Below are 24814 nucleotides of genomic sequence, written 5' to 3'. Positions count from 1 at the left end.
TCTATTCCTACGCCTAATTTATAGGACGTAAAAGAAGGACTTATCCCGCATACAATTGAAGCATTACCATTTAAGACCAGTTACTACTTTTACGCTTGTTCTGTTCTTAAGTCCGGTCAACTATTCTCAACCGTAGGCACCATTGTCAATGCAAGTTCGCGCAATGTGAGTTAAGTGGGCATAATTTCTTGGCCCTTCTTGTTGTGGTCGCTCAAAAAGGATGCAGAGGATCCCTAAGCATATTATTAGTCGATTATATGAAAGCCTGCGGGAGAGCTTCGGAAATGAACACTCGCATAGCGCCGACAACGGCGCGCGCACTCCTATCATGCGATGCGTTGCTATACCTCAGGTTCAAACTGTATGCCTTAGGGCAGCTTTGGCCATGTTGTGAATGAGAAGAGTCCAATCAGGTGCACAGCGCCGTGCTGTTTCTATGCGGGCACTTTTTCTTCGCCTTTGAGATCTCCTCTGGGCACCGGTTCGCTCACTAGGTCGAAACTGCAGCCACCGCGGGAGAAAAGACAGCATTCAAAATGGTCTTCGATTGTCACACAAAATGGTCGCCTGCTCATTGAGTAAAGACAGAGGAAAGAATACTCGGACTGACGCAACATTTTACATGGAAGCTCATGTGAACAACGTTGAGTAATCGACTTGAAAAGAAAATTGTGTATATATAGGTCTGGGTGGTTGTGGCCTCCGGAATTAAATTCAAGACGATCGAGCAGGGAACTCAAGCTAAACCAGAACATCGGCGGATTTCTCTTACGAAAGGTTGACCTAGAGAATGTGTTGCGGCCTTCCACTAAGCAGCGTGTACAGATGTAAGGAAGGGAGACAGAGAGAATAGTCTTTATTAAATGCAGAGCATTTCAGTAACTCACGATGTCACCCGCGTTGGCGTCCGTAGTCCGCGTCCGCATCGCTCCCCCTACACTATATAAAAAAGTAATACTTGCCGGCGCCAGGTTTCGATCCTACTACTCTGCGGGCGGAACGCAAGGTGCACGGTACTCTACCAACTGAGCCACAAAGCCGACACAGATCAGAAGGTTACGAACGTGCCTTATATCCTTGACTCATTCAACCGTCGGCCAGAGGTGCGCCCTCTCCCCCGCGTCCTCCTCGCCTTCACTCCGCTCGCAACGCCCTCTCTCGCCGCGTTCGGTTCGGGCGCACAACAGGTGGGGACGTGCGCAACACCCTCTCTCGCCGCGTTAGGTTCGCGCGCAAGAACAGGTGGGGACGTGCGCAACACCCTCTCTCGCCGCGTTAGGTTCGCGCGCAAGAACAGGTGGGGCACTGGCATCCCGCTCTCTCGCCGCGGTCGGTTCGCGCTTAAACCACATATGTAGTTCGCGCGCGCTGCGGTCGCTAGCATCTGTGGCGTGATCGTGACGTCAGCATCACGCGTTCGCGTGGTGGCGATTTCGGCGCTATAACACTCTCTCGCGAGGGGCATTGGATTGGATTGGATTGGCTTGGATTTGGATGGGATTGGATTAAAGTGGATTGTGTTGGATTGTGTTGCGTCATAGCCGCGCCACGTTGCGTCATAGCCGCTCCACGTTGCGTCATAGCCGCGGCAGGGGGTTCACGGCACGTTTCACCATCGACTTCATCGACAATGTCTACGCTGGAAGACAACAATTACAACAACAACCAATACGTAATCCATACGACTTGCAGGCGCGCCCTCCCGCAGAAGTGCTCTGCATTTGATCGTGCCCCTCGCGAGGGGGATGTTTTTTTGTAATCCCTTTTAAAGAGGGATGTTCCTTGCGGGAACGTCTGGTGTCTTCGTCCCATAAGTCGGCGTTCAGGAACCCGTGGTTGCCTGCGGCGTCTTCTGCCAGTAAAGTCACATGGGGAATTTGAGCATGGTAAATACAGAAGTCACGATCAGGGGAAAGGCAAAGCACGTTTAAGCCAGATGCCCTCTATGTTTGGCGATAAGAACGCGGGTATGATGAAGTCATAGTAATCGAGAGAAAAAGAAGAGGCACAGTGAAAACAATGGTGATAATATTCAGACGTTCGGGATTTGGACACTAATAATTTTGCAACAACTACGTCATAAGTAATGGGTCGTCGTCTGAGAATTTTGCAGGTGGATGACATAATTTGTGTGCTGCAAGTGCTGGCGCCGGGTTCAGTTCAGAAGGAGGTGGTCACGTGCTTTCTTTTGCACCTCTTTTGGTGGTGCTTGCTAGGCGCGCTTTTACCAACCTTGCCAAATAATGTTTTCGCATTAAAATGCCTACAGCGCTGGCCGAAGTTTTCGGATTCATGGTGGTTGCCCGGTCTTCTACATCACGTTCAAGACCAACATTATAGCGCCGATGTTCGTTACTTCTTCAGCATTGACTTTTTGGAATAACGCATAGCTCACGCGTCACCTCGCTGCACATGGTTGGCTCTTTAATTGCGGCTGCTTTGGGTCATCTCTGTGCCTAAGAAATGATTACTTTGGCGCCGGGGACCGCGCCCTTGAACCAATGGATATTGACGACGGTAAATTTTGTTTACGTGTTCCAGGCGCGCAGACCATGCCGCAGAAGCAGCATCGAAGGATGGCGACGGTAGCAAGTGGTTCCTGTCTCCTTTTTTCGAAGTGAGCCATTAGTGGGCCGTGTGCGCGCGCGCGATAGCCGTAATTGATTTCGTATCGAAGAACACCATTATAGTGGAGTTCGGTAGGTCTTGTCTTCTTTGCTCCTGTTTTGTTACTTGATATCGTTCCATGAAAGCTGGCTGTCGAACCTGCGGTACACCGAGACCATGTAGGACCCCCAAGGAAACCGTAAACTTTTATATGCGACAGACAGCTTGGGAAACCCCGGACTGTTTTGCTGGCGTCGCTCTGCCGGGCTCGGATTTGCGCCCTAGCTTGTTCATGCTGAGCATTCTGTGCGGAATATCCGAAAGCGAACAGTGTAATGCCTTGTATTAAAAAAGAAGCGTGGAAATGGTTAGTACGTTTGTTCGTTCTGACAGTGCAAACGTAGACAATTAAAAAACACAAACAAAAACAAGCAAAACATATGGAAGGAAAACAAAAAGTAACAAAATATTGCGAATTTGATTATTTTTAGCCAGAAGTACACAAGTAAACTCAAATGAAGTAACGAATTCGCAATGTTTTGCCTAATACATTGCCTTACGCGATTAAGAAAAAAACAAGGAAACAAAAATTATAAAGCTTTAAAAATCTGAAATCAATCTAACGAACTCACAAACACGAATCTTATTCAGCGCCCTTAGGATGATAACTAAAACATAAAAACTGAATACCTATTTAGCAAATCTTAAAGGTACTTTATCTAGTTCCCTCATGCGATTAAATATTAAAAGAATTAAACAACAAAAAGGACGCTGTCGCGGTCGACGTGTTCTCTTAATGCCACAAAGGAAAGGTAACGTTGGTGGAAGTGTAGAAGCGGAGCACGAATGCTTACTAATTAGTAGAGATTTCTCGCAATTTATGTACTTTTTTTGTCTCCATTAGCAATAAACTATATCTTCACGCCGCAAAGAACACCATTGCAATGAGGTGTTCATTACTTGACGGAAAATGTGCGGATTCTGCACAGACTGGAGCGCATGGATGCAAACAGGCAACGTAATCAAGGGGGTGACCCTGGTGGAAACAAACGTTTATGTGAATAAGAATAAGGTACGAACAACACCTATAGAAAATAACATAACCTGTAAATAATTATAAAGATTACAAAAATTTAAGCCCATTTTTACACAGTGCATAATCCGCTGAAGCAGCGGAGTTTTGCTTCTCTTGTGCCGGCTCGAACGTTAATGGATACCCGCCCGAGGACGACAGCACCGTCGCTGCGTAATTTGTACGGTTCACACAAAAAATCGGCAGCTAAACGTCAGCGCTGCGACGCGCCCTCCCCTGGCGAAAGGGAGATGAACCCGGCGCGGCTAAAATTGAGGGGCTTTAGGCGCAGCGAGACCACAACACCCTCTATTCGTGGGTCATGGAACCGGTTTCTGCGAGAAGGTTATCGTTGCTGGAAACCTGCTCCCACCTCTGCGTGACGCACGACGTTCAGCACACTTACGAAAATGCCCGACCTACAACAGCTCTTCTAGTAATTTGTTCATAGATGAGGTGTGAATGAGGGACATTTGATTGTTTTTGAACTGTTGGCTGAGACGTTCAACCTTTCTACTGATTAGTGCAATAAAAGGATAGCTTAGACACTTTCCTGCACACCTCGACAGCATGGTGAACGTTTCCAAGCTTTCCCTTTGCATTTTGTCCTTCGAGAACATGTTTCAGAAGCAGTTAATCCCGATCTGGTTTGTTCAAAAACGTGGTTTTGTGTTGAGTATCAGGATCATAAGTGGTTGTGCAGCGTTTATCATGTGGGTTCGGCTTTTCTAGCGCAGAAAGAGTAGAAGTTTTCCTTAACTGAAAGAGTTGTATTTAGCATGATAAAAAGTTTTGGGGAGCTTTTTGACCAGCTGTCCTCAAGCTAACAAACTAACTAGTTCAAGCTAACAACTGTGCATATTCATCAACCTCCTGCTCAATTTTTATGATGCGGACTTCTGAGCCAGCGAAATTTCTTTTTCTAGTTAGAACATTTATGCTATGTTTAAGCTGACAGGCTTTCAGATAGATACTAGTGCTGTTACCAGGATCATTACTGTTTCAAAGTCAGTCAGATGCTTTCCAGAGAGGCCTATTTCACTTCCCTGGCCAGCGGCACTCAGGTAATAAGTGGGTGCCACGAGTTCCAAAAACGTGTTAACACGTAGGCTATTGATGCAGTAAAATCTGCATATCGCATTCTTGTATCTCGCTACTGGAGGAGCATTTGGCCACAGGTGTTCGAATCCTGGATTGACATACACGCCGAGTCCTGTACCGTCACGTGGATGATATCCGCTGCGTCTTGACTTGGGCGCCTGGATAAGATAAGAGGGCAGAGGTGAAGGACGCTGCAATAAAAGGCCCGCCCTAGGGAAAAGCCGGGACGGAGAATGAAGGTCCAGAGTGCTTATCAGGGCGCAGTTGTCTTTGGCATCGTTTCTTTTGGTACGTTTCATATCTTCAGCGTCTTTTGTCACGCGCCGGTACTCACAACCTCCCGATAAGCCGCCTGGCGTGTGTGTGTGCGCGAGTGTTTGCTGGTAGGCCCACATAGAGCATTAACGCTACCACAGCAGCCAGTCGAAGCGATAAGCTGCGTTACCTCCGTCGTCTACCCTCGCCTGCCATGCTGTCTAAGACACTCGCTTTCTATCAACAAACCGCGTTCGCAATACGCCGTGTCGAACCTGGGTCACGTGTACGATGTTTGGAAAAGATCTGGGGATGTTAGTAACGGACGCAGTAGGAGGGCTGAAAGTGTAAGAGAAAGGTGTTTTGTGGGAAGGAACGACCTGGCTTGCATCCACGCTGGTGCTTTCCCGTAAGCTGGTTCTGCTTCAGTTTGGACGGCGGGTTTTGGCAAAGCATTGCGCAATCATACCTAATTGTCAGCAACGGTGCTGTAGGAAATAATGTAATGCTGCGTAGAAAATGGTTTCAAACAGTTCATTGAACACCGTTTCATTGGACATAGTTCTATCGAAGGCATGCCCATTTCCCATTACTCCTATTTATCGAAAATGAGATTTTATTGTCTTCAGAGCCATTCTGACTTTCTTACTTTGTTTAATTTGCCCCTAAGCTGGCCTTATCTGCAGTAATTTTCATGTTATTATTTTTCTACCTTGTATCACATGCAAACGTTCTTAATATGTATTAACATGTTTTCCCTCCCCTAACTTTTTTCTGGCTACTCTTTGTTGCTTTTAGCCTCCCGGTTCTTCTGGAATTATTTCCAGTTCATTATTGCTCTCGCCTTCAAATTAAGCTCGTATATTTAATGTTTTGTATTACCAAAGTTACCGCCATATTATCAGCCTTTAATTTGGCTAGGGTTTCCCCTGTTTTGTCGTCTGAAGCGTCAGATTCACATCTTGCCATACAATTGTTCACGATGACGTGATTCGGAGGATTTTGTGCTCTCCAAGTTTTCAGGCGTGTTATTTGAGCGTCAGGCGGCTCGAGGAAGCTCTGGCGCTGCAACGGCGAAAGGAAAGCCAGCGCCCCTCGCCTCCCGGCCCCCGCGGGGGTCGAGCGGACGGCGACGGCGCGGGCGATCCGAGTAACCCGCGCGGCCGGCCGGGCACGACGCCTCGGGCTCCGCCCGCTACCTAGCGCAGGTAGTTAGACGAGGTGCGGCGAAGCCCTGCGTGGCCTGACCCGCACCTTTCTCGCAGGACGAATCAATACAGGTCATTTCTCTCTCTCTCTCTCTCGCACTATGACTACGTGGTCCCATTCTTTGCATTTGAACACGTCACCCAGTAGTATCCAGCTCAGTCTCTCCAAAAGATTATGGATATGAATTGACGTGAGCGTTCTTGACTGGTACAGTGTGGACGGGTTTGGTGTGTTTGATTAAATGTGTTACGATTGGATAAAACCATTCTTGCGGAGCCAAAGCAAGCCCTTTGTCTAAGATTTTTACTTAGCCAGCACTGTTAAGTGGTACGTCCAGAACCATGTCTGCTGTTCCCGCCAGCGTCAAACAAACGTGTTAAAAGTGGTAAGATAACTATCGGTAGCATCTAGAAACGAGACGCATAGCAGAGCAGACAACTAGGACTCGACAACTGATAATTAAGATAGCTGTTTTGCACGTGGCAGTTCGCCTCTGAAGTGGAGTTTGGAGTCACAAGAAAAGGGCGGCAGCAGAGCGATTATGTATTCAATTTTTGTATTTCAGATAAGCATGCAGAGCCCACCCGCCCCTTTACTGCACTCATGGGAGCATGCGCAGACGATTTATTAAGTCACTTTCTTATAATTTTTATGCGCCTGCATGAAACAGTCCAAAATGGTGGCGTGCGAGTGGTTTTAAGGGCAAAGGTGTATATCGTCGAAATAACAGGTTGTCTGAGCTCAAAAATGAAAACAAAAATCAAGAATCAAAAGGCCAAATCAGAAAACATTACATTCTGGACGATTACACGCAGTATTGAGGCGATTCTAAGCTGTCACATAAACGTGGTGGTCTAGAAATGAAGGTGACATTCGCAAAAATTCAAAGCGTTCATTTCACTTTTGCAGCCAGGACGTTACGCAAGATGTCGGCGGCTTTCAGCGCCCTCAGACAGTACTGGCGGCTGGTGTACACCGTCTGTGTTCCAGTCCTCCTGCTTCCAGTGGCAGTATGCATCGGAGGAAAGGTGTGTTTTCTTTGGATGATACGATAAAGAAGGCGTAGAAATCTTTCGAGTTGTAGACATTTCGAAACAAGCACTGGGACGTTTCCCGAGGTTAAAATGCAGTACAGTAGCTTTAAGGCGGCAAGAAAAGAAGGGTGCGGCTTTTTGAGCGTTTATAGTTGCGAGTTCTAACCTGTTCACGACGCGCGGGAACTTCACATTTTTGCAAAGCGCTGTTACCCGACCATTGGTAGTGGGTTTGGTGGCGTGGAAAATCTTGGCAGCTACAGCGTGCAGCATTAATGTCAACTTACTTCAGAGTCTTGTGAACTAATATTCTCGCCTCCATTTTTTGTTCGATTGTTAAGAGAGCTGACATCTTCCAATACAAGCCCTAAAGTAGTCTTGTAAAGTTGAAGGCGCCACCCTGCAACTGGCTTTATCATAATGCCAGGCTTGTGTAGGTGCCATATATTCTAACAGATTCGCCTGATTATTATTTTAGCAAGTCCATCGCTGGGGACAAGATGCCGCCAAGTTGATGTTTCTTACAACGTGACATAATCGTATCGTGGAATCAACCGTGTTGTTACAAACCGATCCTATTCCTAATAAAAATGGGCGGAGGATCATAGTGACTTCGTGATAGAACGCGCAGAAAAAAAAAAGACCTGGAAACCCGCGCGCTTGTGATCGCGAAGAGATGGCTATATAAGAGACACGTATATAAAGCCACAATTTTTGCGGCCGAGGGTATGAAGTTTAGGCCAAGGATATTTTCTTGAGTGTTGAATTGTTGTCAATTAAAATTAAACAAGGATACATTTGACGTCAAAATATCTGGAGGCATGCACCAAAATGGTCTTCAATTGATGCCGGAGGCTTGCCCGCACGAGCGTTTTTTGTTCACCAATCTTAAGCTGCAATAACAGAATGCGTCTTCTTATTTGCGTGTAAATCCACATAAACATATTTAGGCACTACTATGTTACCGCGTTATAGAGTTACCCAAGCTTAATTGGAGTTTAATGAGGGAGTGCTGAGTTTTAATAGTACCTCTTATCAGCATGCAGCATGTACGCTGAGACAGCCTATGCTTTCCTTAACTAACATCGTCCAGGTGCACCTAAACTTACTACCCGCGTGAGCAAATCGGGGGAGCACACCCCACCGCATGAGTCAGTAAAGAAAATGGACGTACTGAGGTAAATTGTTCCTTCGCGCTCGAGAAGTCCCCTTCAATGAAAAGAAAAAGGGCGACGGCTACTTTGCTCTGGGCATTCGTCTTAAAGCCTTTGTATATTTGGTAGCTTCAACAAAACAGCGCAGCATGAAGATGCTGAAACTGGGCATACAGAATAAAATATTCCAGTGCTTAAATAGTACTAAAAACGAAACATGCAAAAAAACAGGAACTGTAACCTTCAACGAATGGTAGGCAATAAACATGTTTGCTGTCGGAAACACGTCGCAAACAAGAAATGCTGTCGGAAACAAGTTGGAAGTGTCGTGTATTTGAAATGGCTGAGACAATTTATGCAGGATATGTAGCCTTCTTAAGCGTAAAACTATTTCAGCTGGTCCGGGCTCTGTACCCGCAGGATAAATCTTTCACTAGGCGCGGAGTCCTTTTTGAGATACTCAGTGTTTCATCGTTACCGAAAAGCTTGCGGGATAACACAAACCGAATGCAAGGTGCGGCCTTTAAAGACATCAGCTGTCGAGATGCACATCTATCCTTTCAGGTTTTTTTTTGCGGCCAGTTGTGCTAATTACTTTTTTTGCGTTGTTGAAAAAACAAATGTCGACCGTTTGTGGATTTACTGGCAAAAACTACGGCTTGAGGCGAAGCATGGTGGAGGGCTACAAACTAATTTGGACCATGGGGGAATATTTAACGTGCGCTGTAATCTGAAGTCATGGTTAGTTTTGATTTTTTCCCTTTGACTGTGAATAGACCGACTCTGTATAGAATCCAATTCCTTAAACTCAGACGCATAAGTTGCGCAAGACACGGGGGGTGTGGGGGGGGGGGGGGCGCCTTACAGAGGCTGCTAAAGTTGGGTTAATCAGTAAATAGTAAGATATGCTTCGAGAGCCGTGGCCCTGACTTCGAGAGCCGTAGTCCTCACTTCGAGTGCTGTGGCCCTGGCCCTGCGCCAGAAAACTCTGTCCGTGGCGCAAAATGGAAATATAAAAGTTTCCGCCTGCGGTCGAAATCTCTCGTATGGAAAATAACGGGCTTATTTATTACAAGGATGTCGGTCACTGGTTCCTGACATAAAAGCAGCACGTGTTTATTGACGTTTGACGTTTAAAAAAAACCATTTGATTTCCGTCTCGCTGCGACGTACGACATATGATTTTCATTTCAATACGGCATTGTCTCATGGGGCAACACGTACTCTTCTCACGTTACATCTGTGCAACATATTCAAAACCAACGTATTCGCGTTATAACATTCAGGTCATGTCGCTCCTCTGTCTCAGGGCTACTGCGCCAGAATAACATGCTATAAATTAAACCGCTATTTCACTATAACTAAGGAATGTTTTTTTACAAGTTGCTGCATTACAACCTTTTATATAACCTTATCGATGTTACTAGTTTACGCATAAAAAGCGCCACTAGGTTTTCAAGCCATAACAGTTTTTCGCTACCGACTACTCACACCAATTACGGGAAGAAAACCACTTGTTTTGCAGCTGTCATATTTTGGAATAATTTAAAAATGGCTATTAAATCATCCCGTCACTAACCTGCTTTAAAAAAATCTCACAGAATTTCTTTTGCTGTAATAAATACCTTGTTTTTTGTTCTTATCTATTGCGTATTTTCCTGGTGTTCTCACGCCTTTGTTTCCCATTTTGTTATTCACGAATTGATCGAACTACTTCTTGTATTAGATCCGGCTCCTTGTTTGAGTGTATGTGCACAATAGGCTTATTTTCCTTGTAATTTTACACTGCGTACTGATCCAATGGGCTCTTGTGCCCAATCGCTGCTTCCATGAAATTATCGTATGTATTCAAAATCGAGGGTCCCCTTTCAGTCTCTTGACTCTGGAACCCGCGTATGTATGCCAATATGTTGGTATTGCTTTTATCAAATGAGGTTCACTTCAACAACAAAAAAAAAAAGAAGGTGGCCAGAGGAGGCATGTTACAGTGTGGGTTGTGAAGTAATCACATAATCCACTTTGGGGGAAATGCTGTTTCTTGCTACATACCCTTGCAACTGTACAGTTGCGGCTGAAACAGAATGGACTGAAGGTCGGAAATCAGTTTTGAACAAACATGATGTAACTTCAACCCACGAGGGCTTTTTTCTCGCTCATTGCCAGGAACAACCGGGCACGATTGGGTGCTTAGAGAGCAGACAATAACGGCCGCGCTTGTATCGCCATCCTTTATCTCCTCTAGGAGGGCTGGTGCGCATACATCTTGCTTTGGATGGCGTGCTACTGGTCGGCCGAAGTGATCCCCTTGGCAGCGACATCGCTGATGCCTGTCTTCCTGTTTCCCTTCTTCGGTATCGTATCTTCGCAGAGTGTCGCCACTTTCTACCTAAACGTAAGTGGTTGCTCGAGGCCTATTATCTGTCCTCCATGCCTGTCCTTTTCGCGTGTGCTCTTCGTCATCTAGTTGGCTTTGTGGATACCAGTGTGATTTCGCAAATGTTTGGTTTCAGAGCCTGTCGGGAAAACTGGCGGAAAAAAAGATTCCCAATGGATAGAAGCTAACGTGCTAAATAAGATTAAGATTATTTGCTTATAGTTACTTGCTTGAGCAGGGACAGTCAAGGAATTATTCAACACTTTATTTTCATTGACCTTGGTAACATGGTTGTCTTGCAAAAATTACTCCGAAGTCTCGTATCGGCCGGTGAGACGTGGTCAAATCAAGCCATTCAAGTTTCGTATGTAGGGCGTTAAGTTTTGTCGTTGACATTATGTAGTAGAGTACAGCGTAGAGAAGGCAGCCACCGGTGGCACACCATTTACTCCTAAATATAGAAGACAGGGTATATGAACCTCTAGTTGGAGTGGCAACTGTTGTCGCCATTGGGTACCTTATGTTTGAAAAATGGGTCTGCAGTGCTTGCAGCCCCACGTATTTAAGAACGTGGCCTTTCATGGAAGGAAGGAAGGAAAAAAGGAAGGAAGGAAGGAAGGAAGGAAAGAAGGAAGGAATGGTACAGGAAAGGCAGGGAGGTTGACCAGGGTACTGTGCGGTTGGCTACCCTACTCAGCGATATGAAAAGGAAAGAAAGGACCACGGACCATATTATAAGAGAAAAGAAAAGGAAGAAAATTAGAAAAACACAAGGCGTGGCCATGGACTACCAAGGCATAAAAAACAACAAAACGCATATACCTAAGGCAGTACTCTGATAAAATTGGCCAACTAAGGACGCTGCACTGTTTTAATGCCCCTACAATCGTTCAGATAGGCCCGTGTCCTTCAAAAAGCGAAGTAAGGCTTTTGCATCATTTTTGTCCTGTTACGGACAACGCCTATTCAGCACGGACAATTTTGTGACCTTTCAAAGAGGACGTTGCACGCTGAGGAAAGACGCTGCGCGTCTCCTGTGGTTTTTTACGCGGCACAGAGTGTGGCGCTTCCTCGTTGGCAATACGCCGGGATGCCGCTCGCGCGGAGAAGGGGCGACCGACGCATGCAAGGACACGTTCACCATCAGCAGCCGAAGCGCGCGCACGCACTGACACACTTTCTCGCTTACTCTCTAATGAATACTCATGTATTCAGGTGCAGAATTTACGGGGCGTTGCACTGTCGACAAACGAAGTGTGAAAGGAGTTAACAGAGAATCGGCATTTTTCTTTTTTTTCAAGGAGATTGGCATCGTCGTGTTCTGTTCACTCGTCATGGCAGCCGCCGTGGAGATTAGTAACCTTCACAGGAGGATAGCGTTGAAATCGTTGCTCGGCATCGGAACAAGCAACCTCAGGTAAGCCGGGGGTGGAAGTGCACACTCCTAATAGAGAACAGGGCGGAAGTGTGATAGAGTATAGGCAGGTTCAGTACTATGTTTTACGGCGACATGGTATGAATCACCAGTGTACACCCCTTATAATTCTGAAGGCTGCAAAGATCCGGCATGAAGAAATAGCTCCAGCATTCACTAGTTTGTGTACAGCTCCTGGTCAAAATCGACCTTGCAAGTTATCTTAAGTATGGACAGTAACAAAACCGAGAAGAGTGTCTTCGCTCTAGCTGTGCGGTTTGCTGGCCATCTGCACCTTGTTTAAAACTACGAGCAGATCCCAGGAAGAAATGTTACTTGAGGCAACGATACTTTCCAAAGCGCAGAACAAGAGCACCTACCAAGTAATAGTGGAGGCGATCGCAGAAATTCTTTCCGCAGATTTTTCTAGGATCTGGTTCACGACAAATACGCCGGCACAATAATCAACTGAAATTTAATAAAGGCAGTTTTTGCGGATGAACTGCTTGGAACACTGAACACGATGACATTGTCTTCTGTAACGTATAAAGTAGCGGAATTGCGGGGAGCCATAAGACAATGTGCAGCACCTTGCATCATCAACAGTTTGCTTTAGTTTTGGTTCCAACCACTAGCCTGTATCGGGAAGGTGTAAGTTGAGGTTGGGGTGCTTCGTGACAACGGCACGTACGGACATAAATGCGAAAAAACGTATTTGCATAATCTAGGCACATATTACACGCTGTGATAAAACACTACAAACAAGAATAAAATAAGGCTCCAAGAAACTGACTTCAATCCTTGCAGAAGATTACGTACCCAGACTCCCGTACTACTACATTTAAAAAAATCCCATTAGCCGCTCAGAAATGGTCTGCTTGTAATGTCCTAGTGTAATTACGTATTTATGTGCTGCTACTGCAAACGAGACGGAGGACCATTGTGTCCAAGGACGTGGAAAGTAAGCGTCGTCTTTCATGGCTCCTGCCTGACTTCAGAGTGTAGGGATTTCTGTCAGAAGGGCGCTATATCTGGCAGCAACAAAAAATACCGACTGAAATAACTTTCAATGGTACTCTTAAGCATTGTCCTATGTGTCGTTTCAGGCTGCTGCTGGGCTTTATGGTGGTCACTATGTCCTTGTCTATGTGGATTCCTAACACGGCATCGGCATCTATTATGGCCCCTATCGTCATGGCGGTCGTCGACCAGATGCACGCGGCCTCCAAGTCTCACTCCAAGGACGTTGAAAGTAAGCGTCGTCTTTCATCGCTCCCGCCTGACTTCAAAGTGGATGAATTTCTGTCAGAAGGGAGCTATTTTTGGCAACAACAAAAAATACAGACTGAAATAACTGAGTCAAAATGCAGGTTCTGTTTCGGAGCCCTTCTATTAATTTATTTAAAGTACCTTACAGGCCCTGACAGGGCATTGGGGGATACATAAGGAACACCTCCCACTCCTTCTTGGGCCACTTTTTGTGGCCTGCAGTATTTTATGAAAAAATAAATTTGAAAAAGCACAAAAAAGGAGGACAGTCCAAGCAAAAGGGGGTAAGAAATTGGTCGTAAATACATATCTTGAGAAACGCGAAATGCAAAGACCACGTGTGTTATATATTGCGCAAACAAGGAATAACATACCACATATTCAACATAAAAACGAGGCAAGAGTAAACGTACACTTGAAACGCAAAAATGGAAAAACACAAAATTCACATAAAATGGTGATAATAGGTTGGTACAATATTACGGAAAAAAGTGGGCATGAAGAAGGTCACGGAATGCGTCGTGCTCAGATTCGGCGGCAATGTTAAGAGAAAAACCGTTCTAAAGCCTGATGGCCAAGGGAAGTGCGGATAAGTTAAATGCATCTGTTTTGCCGTACTGGCGGGAAAAACTATGTTGACTATTTACCATACGTGAAATGTTAGTCGGGGCTTTAAGATGTAGCGTTGAGTGTGCTGCATTGTAAACATATTCGTTAAAAAGGCATAAAAGATAAATGTTGCGTCGAACATCTAGCGGGCGAAGTGCAAGATTTAGTTTAATTTCTGTTACACTGGAGGAGCACCTGTAATTGCGTGAAATGAACCTTGGAGCTCTATTCAGGATTTCTTCAATCTTGTTAATCAAATATTGATGGTATGGGGACCAGAAGGGGGACGCAGACTCGAGTTGTGTTCGAACGTATGTTGTGCAAACTAGTTTACGAATGCCAGAAGGAGCATGACGCAAATTTCGAACACAAGAAACCTTGATCTGGAAGCCTTGGCGTAGAGAATGTCGATATGGTTACTCCAGGAAAGACCTTCTGTGAGTGTAACGCCTAAGTATGGGCAGGATGAAATGCGAGTCAGTTGGGTGCTATTGATGTGATAGCCGAAAGTTGATTTTTCACGCTTACGTGTAAAGGAGAGAACACTGCACTTCTATACGTTTAGTGACTTTAACCATGTGTTACGCCAATTAGAAATTATGTTCATGTCATTTTGAAGGGGAGGTGATCATCAGTACTGCTGATTGATTGGTAGATAATGCAGTAATCGGCAAAAATTCTATGCCAAATGATATATTAAGGGGAAATTCATTTATGTATATTAAAAAGAGTAAGAGACCAAGAAAACTTCCCTGTGGTACACCGGAAGTTACGTAAGATGTGGAAGAATTAATTAAAATATTAACAGCTGTAAACTTGTCGTAGTGAAAGAAAATTGCGAAGCCATGAAAGGGTTACTGAATCTAATTGAAGAGCAGACAGTTTAGACATTAAAGGGGTCCTGAAATACCTTCCGCCGATGCGTGAATGTACATGTAACCAAATAAAGCAATGTATTAGCAATCTCCTCCCGCAAGAATTTTGTTGAAGCGATGAGTATTAGCTGAGAAATCGGAAATCAAAAACCGCGCATTATCGTCGCGCCGCGTTTCCTCCTCCTTTCAACGTACTCTCCGCTGTTGACGGCGAGCGAGCCTTCCCTCCCATGATGCTGCGCTCCCCGGCGGTGACGTACTTCCGCTATTGCGCTGCTCACACAGCCGTCTGCTACGGGCAAGCTTTGTTGACACCATGAATCTCGCACTCCGCTCAAGGCTGGAAAAGCGAACGAAAAATCTGGCCCCATGTGTGCGGCGGCCTGGCCTTGCCCTTTCGCGGTGTACGTTGCTGCAGAACTTTGCTATCGGCGGCACGCGACTTATTATCGGCGGCGAACTCGCAGCCGCACGGGGAGGATCCTGCGCTCGCTCCCTTGGATGCACAGCGCACTGTTTATCCAAAAAGCGCCGTATCAGATGTGGCCCCGCTGGTGCCGGGTCTTATTTTGTGGCGGTGGTAATTCCTGCCGGCGGCATGTGAAAAATACATTTTAAACCGCTACAGAACCCGTGCACAAAACTCCAGTTCAGCTTGGGGCGACGCGTGGTGGAGAGCGGAAACGTTGGCAAAATATGCTCCACCGCGGCTCTGAGCTTTCTAGCGCTGGAGCGAGCACCATTTCTTTGACAATATCAAACATCGGTTGCCCTGGCAACAAGGCACAAACCGCTCTAGAAGTCAATTACGGTTGCTTGATCCCGGTTCAGCTTGGGGCCCCACCTCGCGGCATATGGGCACTGCAAGCATACTACTCACTCCTATTTGGAAGTGCGAGATGCGTTTGGCATTACAGTAGGCGACGGTGTGTGTGTTGTGGACGCCTTTGTTTCGCGATGAAATGCGACGTTGTGCTTCTGCGGGTGGATAGTGCTTCCCATGGTCTGGATTATCTTTCTCAAGCGGCGTACGACTCAACCTCGCATGGGGTATGTGCAAGTGTGCGTGGCTAAAAGCCATCTCGGCTTGTACGCCAGAGTTAAGTGACTTGCTGTTCGTCCCCGCAAACCGCGCGCGAGGTGAGTGCCGAATTTACGAGGGGCAGGAGGAGGCAACCCATCGTCTGTCAATCGCGGTTCGGACTTGCAACGCATGTTGTGACGTTGTGTTCGTTCGAAACGCATCTCTGGATTGTTAGGAAGTTGAATAAAATGTATGCGTCAAACCCGGGCATTCGGCTCAGGGCGTTCTCTGCGATTGCAAGAAAGAAGTGCCACGGGGCTTCAACGCTTTCTTTAAGGAACGTACTCAAGTAAGAGAATATTCATGTCGTGTTATGGCCCTGTTGCATTCAATACAAACGGTTAAGCGTTTGTTTACACTTGTTTCGTTTGTCGTAAAATGTCCAAGCACTCCGGCACTCTGCTGGCAGATCAGCCGGCGAGCCGACGCTGTGCAGACGACTCATCTCTTTGCCGGAAGTGCGTGAAAAAGCCGCCCAATAGCAGGATGTCTAGCTCATGACGAACATCTGGGAATCGATGATGTAGACATGTGAAGATGGCGGCGTCCAAAAACACGAAGGAAAGGGTGAGAAAAAAGCGACAAACTTTGCAACAAAAGTGTGAGCTTTCCGCTGCGCGTAAAAGAGTAATACTTGGCACAGATGATGTTGACGACCCAATCTAACGATTGCGCTAGTCAATTTAGTGTGCTCAAAACGCCTTTCAGGGCCCCTTTAAGCTCCAATGGGGTACACGGTCAAATGCTTTCGAAAAATTTAGAAATATACAATTAGTTTGCTGGCTATTGTCCGTATTAGTATGCATGCCAGTCGTAAATTCAAATAACTGTGTCTCGCACGATAGGCCTTTCCTGAATCCACGTTGTTTAAAAAAACAGCTTTACTGGAGGTTATTGTAAAAGTGCGAAGTGATACTGTGCTCAACCATTTTACAACAAATGCAGGTGAGTGGTATCGGGTGGTAGTTCTGTGGGTGCTGCTTATTTCCTGGTTTGAATATGGGTATGACCTTAGCGAGTTTGCAATCGTCTTGTATCACCAAATACTCCTACAGCGAGGGTTTCTTTTCCGACAAATTTGCAACCCAGCTTTTTGGACACATCCGTCGCGATAAAGCTCCGTTGACTGCCTCCGTCGAAAAGAAGTCTGCCTTTTAACTGTGCTGCCAGTTCTTACACGGTGGCGGTTAGCGTTTGGAGGAGCACAACAGACCTCTTGTGTCTGTTCATCAGCTAAGTTGGAGTTATGCGACGCCCTCGCTAACTTTCATCCTTTGGCCTTCGTTACACATCGAAGAAGCATGTCGCCATGAGCACTGCTGGCAGCGGACCTTTGTCCTGCAATGCCTAGCAAGATGCCCTTGCTCAAACAACGATATCAACGTCCCTCTCAAAAGAGACGCGCCTTCTTCTCTTCTAAAGTTATCGATTCAGAGGAGCAAGGCGCTGGGTTGTGCGTGGGAAAAAAGCAGGCATTTTCTCATCCCAGACGTAATACTGTGCAGAGATGCGGCGGATGACAGTTGGGGACATGTATGCTGATGATGCGAATTGGTATCTCCTAACTCGTAGTTCCACGTAATCGGTGTCATTTTCTCTCAGCATTCAAGTTCGTGCCCCCCACCCCCCCCCCACCCCCCCAAAAAAAAATAGTCATGAGCTGCTCAAAGTTCTTCTAGTGGACATCAATTTGTTGCGAAGGATCAACATTCATGGTGGTTGTCACGGTCATCTTTGACCACTGATGATATCTAAGCAACAGATCTGGAGGTAGCGTCCGGAGCAGAATCTATCTAAGCATGGAGCAGTATGTACTAGGCTCGTCCCGAGGTCTTTTAGGCTTCTGCAATGAACTTGAACGTGGTCATAGAGGTTTCACAATCCATCTACGTCGGAAGATGAAGCAACCGGCTTCAATTCAATGAGGGCTTGCATATGATCCCACATAAGCAGCGCCTGGTCTCCTGCTATCACGTCCTTGTAACCTTGCTCTGTCGGAGCCATTCCAGATATTGCGGAAGCGGCTTTTCCAGTTAAACGCTTTGCTAAATATTCGAATTTCTCCGCAGGGTGAAGCTCAGGGATAGAGTGTATTGTAATCTCAAACTGGTTCCAGATTTGAAGTCAGTTTCGTCAGTCTCCATCAAAGCGAGTTAACTCGAGGACTGGTAGTTCGTTCGCGTTGCTACGATTCGGGAAGGCGATGGGCTTGCCTCATAAGGTAAACTAAACTCACCGGTAAACTCATAAGGTAAGCTCACCGCTCGGAGGTTCTCCTGACCGAAAACGAAGTCACAACTCGGTCGTTAAACGTCACCTCGTCCGATGTTGCCACTGCGACAAGGTCATCGGAGGTGCCCATATAAATGTCCTCGTCTAGTTTCTGGATCTGTCGGCATAGAAACTCGATCCGTTCCAGAGAAATAGACATATCCATTTGCATGATAAGATTTCCATTCCCAAGGCCCTTTTCGACGTTCCGTCGATGCCTTCAAGCTTCTCTCGCAGTGTGCTTCGCCGCCGTAGCTACCTTGCAATAGAGGTCATCGTGGGCTCCTAGAGTCTGGTCCGCCGGATCAGTAGTCGTCGTAATCCGGTAGCGGCCGTGCTGCTCGTCGTCTGCGACGTCAATCCCCCGGTTTTACGGCACCAATTGTGGGACTCTAAGCCCAAGGGACAATGACCTCCATGCAGACAGGGGCTACCGAGTAGATCGCTAGCTTTACTGGCGATTATACAAAAGGATGAAGCAGCTCGAGCGGGCATCCCGCGTGATTATCGGAACCGATGATGATGATGGCATCGGTGCAGCATCGATGATGATACGAAGGTTTCTACACATGGATTTCCGGCCTATGGCTCCACTCTCACTTCGTAGCCCAGTAAAATTTTTTTTGTCTCGTTCTCCAAACCACGTTGCAATATTCACACTAAAAAACAGCGCAGGGTCGAGGATCGAAGAAATGAAAAGTCGAACGCTGACGAACAACTGAAGTAAGATTTATTATTAAATACAATAAAAGACGACTGGTTGCAAGCATGCGCCGTTCAAGGATAAGATATCTCTCCAAGTATGCAATTGAAGCTTACATCAAGGATAAAGCAGACTTGGTGTCAAGTTTGCTATCTGGTACAAGTGAGGTTCAAGTGGCTAGATATGCCACCTCTCTTTCCAAAAGGGCAATTGATGGCGTGTTCACGCATTGTTCTCCCGAATGCCAATCAGTGAGGCCTCCAATATTTCCCGGGAGCGAGCGTCTCGATAGCGTTTCAAAACGCGCGTTTCTTTCAACTTTGGATGGCAGTCACTTTTCTCGCATTTATTGCAATGTATTGCAAGATTGCTATCCGTTCCTGTGCGCGTGGTGTAGGCATGTTCTCTCAGGTGATGATTCAGGCATCTACCAGTCTGGCTTACGGAAACTCGTCCGCATGAAAGTGGGATTTCATACAGCACTTTGTCCGCACAATTCACAAACTGGGTTTCATGCTTCTTCTCGCATACGGCTCTTGGGCTGTCGTTGCAGTTTACCTTGGCGCACAAAGACGCCAGTTTGTTGGGCGCTGAGAAAACCGTCCTTACTCCTGCCTTACCCCCGATCTTCTTCAGAAGGTGTGATTCCCTATGGACGTAGGGTATGACGTTTAAGCGGCCCTTGGATGTATCTTCTTGGGGCCGGTTTTTTGTGAAGTTAGTGTTTACCCTTTTCAGAATATTTTCGGCGGAGCTGCGCAACATAGGGACCGGGCTCTAGTTTGTCACATCTTCCGTCCTAGTCCCTGCGCTGTTTTTAGTGTGAATAATGTGTGCCCAACTAGCCCAACGTCAAGCCTTAGCAGGTTGCAACACAATAGCAATGTTATTTTAGAAGGAAATCCCTTTTCTCCATGTGTTTTGAAGAAGGACCATTGGAGCAATAATTTTTAAGAAGCGCTATCTGTGAACACTGAAAACGACATGCTGTGAAATCGGAAGGGAGATTGTATGTGTTGAAATTACTTGGCCATTTTCAGCTTGGGTGTGAAGGCCATTGCGGTGGTGTACAAATACCTCTTAAATAGCCAATAAAAAGGCCAAAGGCGAAAGAGAATGTCATCCAGGCGTGAAGGTTTGGCCTCGGAGCTCCAATAACTGTCACACACAATTCGCGGCATGCCGTGACGACTGAAATTGAATGCCCTTTTTCTCCTCTTCCATCAGTACAACTAGTGCCATTCAATAGGCGGAAGCGGGATATCCTTTCTGGCGTCTACTAACGAAACAAGTAGGCATTGAACCCTCGAAGCACTTGCTTGGTTGCGCTTAGCCTTGAACTTCTGGTGCTTTGTTTTTATGTTGTATACGGTGTTTTTTCAGAAGGTTCTTTGTTTTTGTCGAGTGGGCAGGTATGATACGGTTGTCGATCTGGGCTAACTTAGCAAATATCCACAAATTTTGTGACCATTATATTGCAAGTGTTTGGTCGGTATTTGAATTGTCCTTTTATCTTACAGGACTTCATTGAACACTACCTCCCATATCAAGCAGCACGACTGTTTATTCGCGGCTTTTGCATTTCCTTTATGTTTTGTGCGTTAAAATTGTGCTTTGCGTACCATTTTGCTTTGTGACTGAAGCGCATACGGCAGTGTCTAGAAGGCGGTCAGTGATGCTGTTTTTTATAATGAGCCAGTATTATTTCCTGCGGCCTATCACGTCAGGTAGTTTGCTTTTTATTTTAGGTTCAGACCTCGAGTCACTGGACGTGGGGTACCAGGTAGATCTTTGCAAGGACATAACAAAATCCAGCAAGGCTTTGACAACATCGGCCAAATCTGGGTATGACATGACGGCTTTTTATTTGTATGGTAAATTGTGTCGCGAGGAAGTTGAAATGCTTGAAAAGAACTGGAAATAATAGTCATTACAAAACTCTTGCTTCTGAATTTGAAGCAAGCATTGTCGCGAGGTGTCTGTAAGCCGTAAACCATCTGTAAACTGTTTTATAAACTAAACTGTAAACTGCTGCTAATTTTATTTCGTAAAACGACTTTCGCGAGTATAGTTCACACGTGGCGGCTGATTTTGCGAGAAACCAAACGTATAATTATAATATCAGCAAAATATCGCAGATGTGAGATGCGTTGCGTTTTGGACTAGTAGTAGTAGTAGTACGAAACTTTAATGAGCCTTATAAAGTAGGAGTGGTTCCCTACGTTCAAGACCACTTAATGGCTTTTCATTTCGTTTTAACAGTCGTTTCCTTCCTGATTTCATTTCGAGTGATGTAGTCACTGTGCTTATTTGCTGTGACATATTAGATGATGAAGTCATATACGGGATCATTCTGCAAATAATGCTGCGTCGAACGTGCACTAGCTGATGCTTTTCCAAAAACCAGTTCCCCTAGCTCCTGTTGACAGCTGAAGAAACAGTAAGACTGGTAATCGGGTTAAAACTCGCAGGGAGAAGACGTAGGCGATATAGTGACAGTGCGAATGTTTAGAACGTTATAAAAAGCAATATCTGTAGCGTCGCAAAGCCAAAACTTGCCACGTCTGTATAATTTTTTCTTTTCGTATTAATCATTTCGCGATGACCGGAATTTTTTACAACACTAAAGGAATTCTTTATTCGCTTTGCATTTCTTCTTGTCCTCCGACAGACATTCTTTCCTCGCCTTCAGTTCCTGAAATAATATTTCGGTGCTTTAAATACAAGAGCATCCATGTACTACACAGAACCTACCCCGACATCACAAATTTCATCTTTTATGTAACTGAAAGCTGCTCGTACACTGTTATATGCCGCGCATGAGGGCCAAGATGCTTTAGCGGCAGAGCGCATCTTAAGCCATACCGGGAGGTCCTTTATGTAGTTTTCGCGAAGTTGTAGTTTAGCGGAAGTCTGTTTACACAGCCCACACAATTGCTTTTTTTTTCGAATAAGCCATGCCATTTCTTCTAGACAATTGAAAGAAATGATATTTTTCTCGAAGGAACCAAAACACTTTGATCAAAGGCAAATTTACAGGAAGATATAAATTGGCCATTGATTGCAACTGTGTACATTCAGTAGATCTACCTTTTGCGGTTTTTGGTAGGCTTAACGCTTTAACTTCAGCGTGTAAGACTGAATAAAAAGAGCCTGAAGCGTGTATTTTTAGAGCTCTAATAATTTTAGATGCACCACAAAATGATAATTTTGTTATGCCTGAAAACGTACATGTTTGAGCTACTACCGACAAAAATAACACTGCCACACCGAATAATTTAGTGGCTAGTTTCTAGATGCCAGTATTTGCTTCAAACGTGAGTCCTAATTGCAAAGATCTTGAAAGCCCTCACCACGCAAACCACAAACAAACGAAAGAAGTATCTGCGATGGATGCGTATTTCTGGATTCAGTGCCTAAATACTCCGCAGAATGTCACTTCTAAGTTCACCATAAAGTGTTTGCCTCTATGCCATGTTTTTACATTTTTCTAGTACTCTAACACTGCTTTATAATTACTATCTTATCAGAGTGTTAGCCGGGCCTTCGTAACTGGAAAAGACGCGTTGCTTTATTACGAAAACAACCATTTTGGTTCTTACCCATTCCGATACGTATAATACTTTTTTACTCACCACAGGACTTCTCTATATTATATGAACAATGCTAAACCATTCGTTGCACGTATAACTCGCTCAAACCGTAAACACGCATCTTATGGCTTCTCTTCCGTGAATTCATGTACTGTGGTTACCGAAATCTCACATCTAACGAAGGTATTTTTAAAACACAAGGAGACGAATTAATTGTGCAAGCACGTCAGCTTTCTTGTATCCCTAAGTACATATCGCGTGTGCACAACTTTAAAATTTCAAGTACTTTCTACTACTTATTAAGCCGTTTCGATTTGTCACGGTTTAAAAAAACTAGGGCATACCCCCTCATCGTTACTGGCGTTTTTTACCAGCTTCTAAATACAGCTTTTAATTCAATTTTCCGACCACACGTTTACTTCCTTTTCTACCTGAACATTTTCCCCAGGTCAGAGTCCCGTCAGAAAGCGTTGCGCACCACAATGCTGCTGTCAGTGGCTTACGCTGCTAATATTGGAGGCACTGGATCTCTCGTCGGGACCGGACCCAACCTTGTTCTCAAAGGACTCATGGACGAGTGAGTCGCGAATCGCGTAGTCTGCGCCGAGGTTTTCATGAAGTTCTACAGTGCCGACGTACACAGATTTATCGTTTGGAATTTTGACTCGCTCTCAGGGCATCTGTCTTAGTTGCGCTGTGTTAACTTTATTCATGCGTGCCCTCGAATGCAGTGTAGCGGGAAGTCGATATAATAATGTGATTCTTGCAGGATTTAATCGTAGATTTATTTTCTTCTGTTCAGAATGTTTGGATTCACCGAATAAGTGCGACTTAAGGTTTCGTACCTGTCACACCACAAGAACATCATTTAAACTTTTTTGATGGATACCAGAAGTGAATTTGTAAGAAACATACAAATTGCGTATGCGTACAGCCCGTCAATTCACCAGTTTTAATGCTAACTCCTCAGCAACAATACCTACACAGGGAATCAATATTACAAAGCGGTCGCTTCGAAGGTTGGAAGCCAACGTAATGCGCCTGAATTTATACATGTAGCACGTGTTCATATGAATGCATGCAGTCCTGTCCACAGGGTAAATGGTTCGCTGCGTAAATCCACCTTCTTAAAAAATCACATTTCGGGGGTTTACTCGCCGGAGCTGCACCTGGGATATCAGGCGCTGTAGGGAAGGTCTGCAGATTAATTTCGACAACACCTGGGGATCTTTAACGTGCGTGGAGATCTCAACACACCAGCATTTTTGCATTTCTTCTCCACCTGAAAAAGCGGCCTCCGTGGTCGGAAATAGAACCCGTGTCATTGGGTTCAGCACCACAGCGCCTTAGCCATTGAGCCACCAGGGTTGCTTGCGAAAAGCTTTTGAATGCGTAGACCCGGAGACACAAGTAATTGATCGCCGCATATTTTTTGTGCCACGCAGTCTATTCCCGGGCTCGACCGAGCTAACATTCGCCACGTGGATGTTGTACAACGTGCCTACTATGCTCATATGCGCTCTGATCGGCTGGATCTACCTCCAGTTCACAGCGAGGCGAGCACTGTAAGTATGAAATTGTCATCACCTGTCTTCTGCCGCCCCGTATAACAACCATGACTCCGAAAGCAGCTTTTACACATCTCAGGACAGGTTGCCCGAATGGGCGTTGTTTTCTAAGATATTATCAAAGCGCTTTGCGATTCGGGAGCCAAATACGCACTGCTCGTCTTTTTCATACCCTGATAATGGAAGGGAAGGTAAGGAAGTTATTGGAGGCTGCCACGCGTACTTTCTTGTTCCAACATTCGAACGGTCGTCTGACAGCTGTCACAAAAATGAGAAATGAGAACGGTATTCATGATATCGGCAGCGCACGCCGTCCACGTTTCTGCTTCCGGTAAGCAGGTGTAGCGTGAATACTTACCAGGTTTATCATGACAATCTTTGGTGAGAATATGTTGAACATTGATAACCCTGTGTAAAACGCTGATTTGTTATAACGATAACAAACTAGAAGGAATTCAAAAACCGTGCTGCTCGCTTTGTCACTGGTTCGTTCGACAAGAATAGCAGTGTTTCCGCAATAAAAAAGGCACTGTCTTGGGACTGCTTACACACTCGCCGCACAGTATGATGCCTACTATTCCTCAACCAGATAGCTAACAATAAAACAGATATTAATTACCAG

General features: G+C 45.5%; 1 protein-coding gene across 1 annotated transcript in view; it reads left to right on the top strand.

Annotated features, from left to right (window-relative positions):
* Nucleotides 1–5286: 5286 nt before the first annotated feature.
* LOC144146078 (Na(+)/citrate cotransporter-like) overlaps nucleotides 5287–24814 on the top strand; it is a 39023-nt gene continuing 19495 nt past the window's right edge. Inside the window, exons 1-8 of the mRNA XM_077678016.1 lie at nucleotides 5287–5444; nucleotides 7154–7272; nucleotides 10675–10824; nucleotides 12108–12223; nucleotides 13327–13472; nucleotides 20780–20876; nucleotides 23073–23201; nucleotides 24070–24189. Of these exons, the coding sequence (XP_077534142.1) occupies nucleotides 7171–7272; nucleotides 10675–10824; nucleotides 12108–12223; nucleotides 13327–13472; nucleotides 20780–20876; nucleotides 23073–23201; nucleotides 24070–24189 (860 nt within the window). The 5' untranslated portion in view covers nucleotides 5287–5444; nucleotides 7154–7170. The remainder of the gene's footprint in view (nucleotides 5445–7153; nucleotides 7273–10674; nucleotides 10825–12107; nucleotides 12224–13326; nucleotides 13473–20779; nucleotides 20877–23072; nucleotides 23202–24069; nucleotides 24190–24814) is intronic.

The sequence above is a fragment of the Haemaphysalis longicornis genome, unplaced genomic scaffold, assembly GCF_048455015.1.
Source record: "Haemaphysalis longicornis isolate Haplotype H1 unplaced genomic scaffold, Haemaphysalis longicornis Haplotype H1 scaffold_7, whole genome shotgun sequence".
NCBI classification, from domain to species: domain Eukaryota; kingdom Metazoa; phylum Arthropoda; class Arachnida; order Ixodida; family Ixodidae; genus Haemaphysalis; species Haemaphysalis longicornis.
This window is presented reverse-complemented; position numbering and strand designations above follow the sequence as displayed.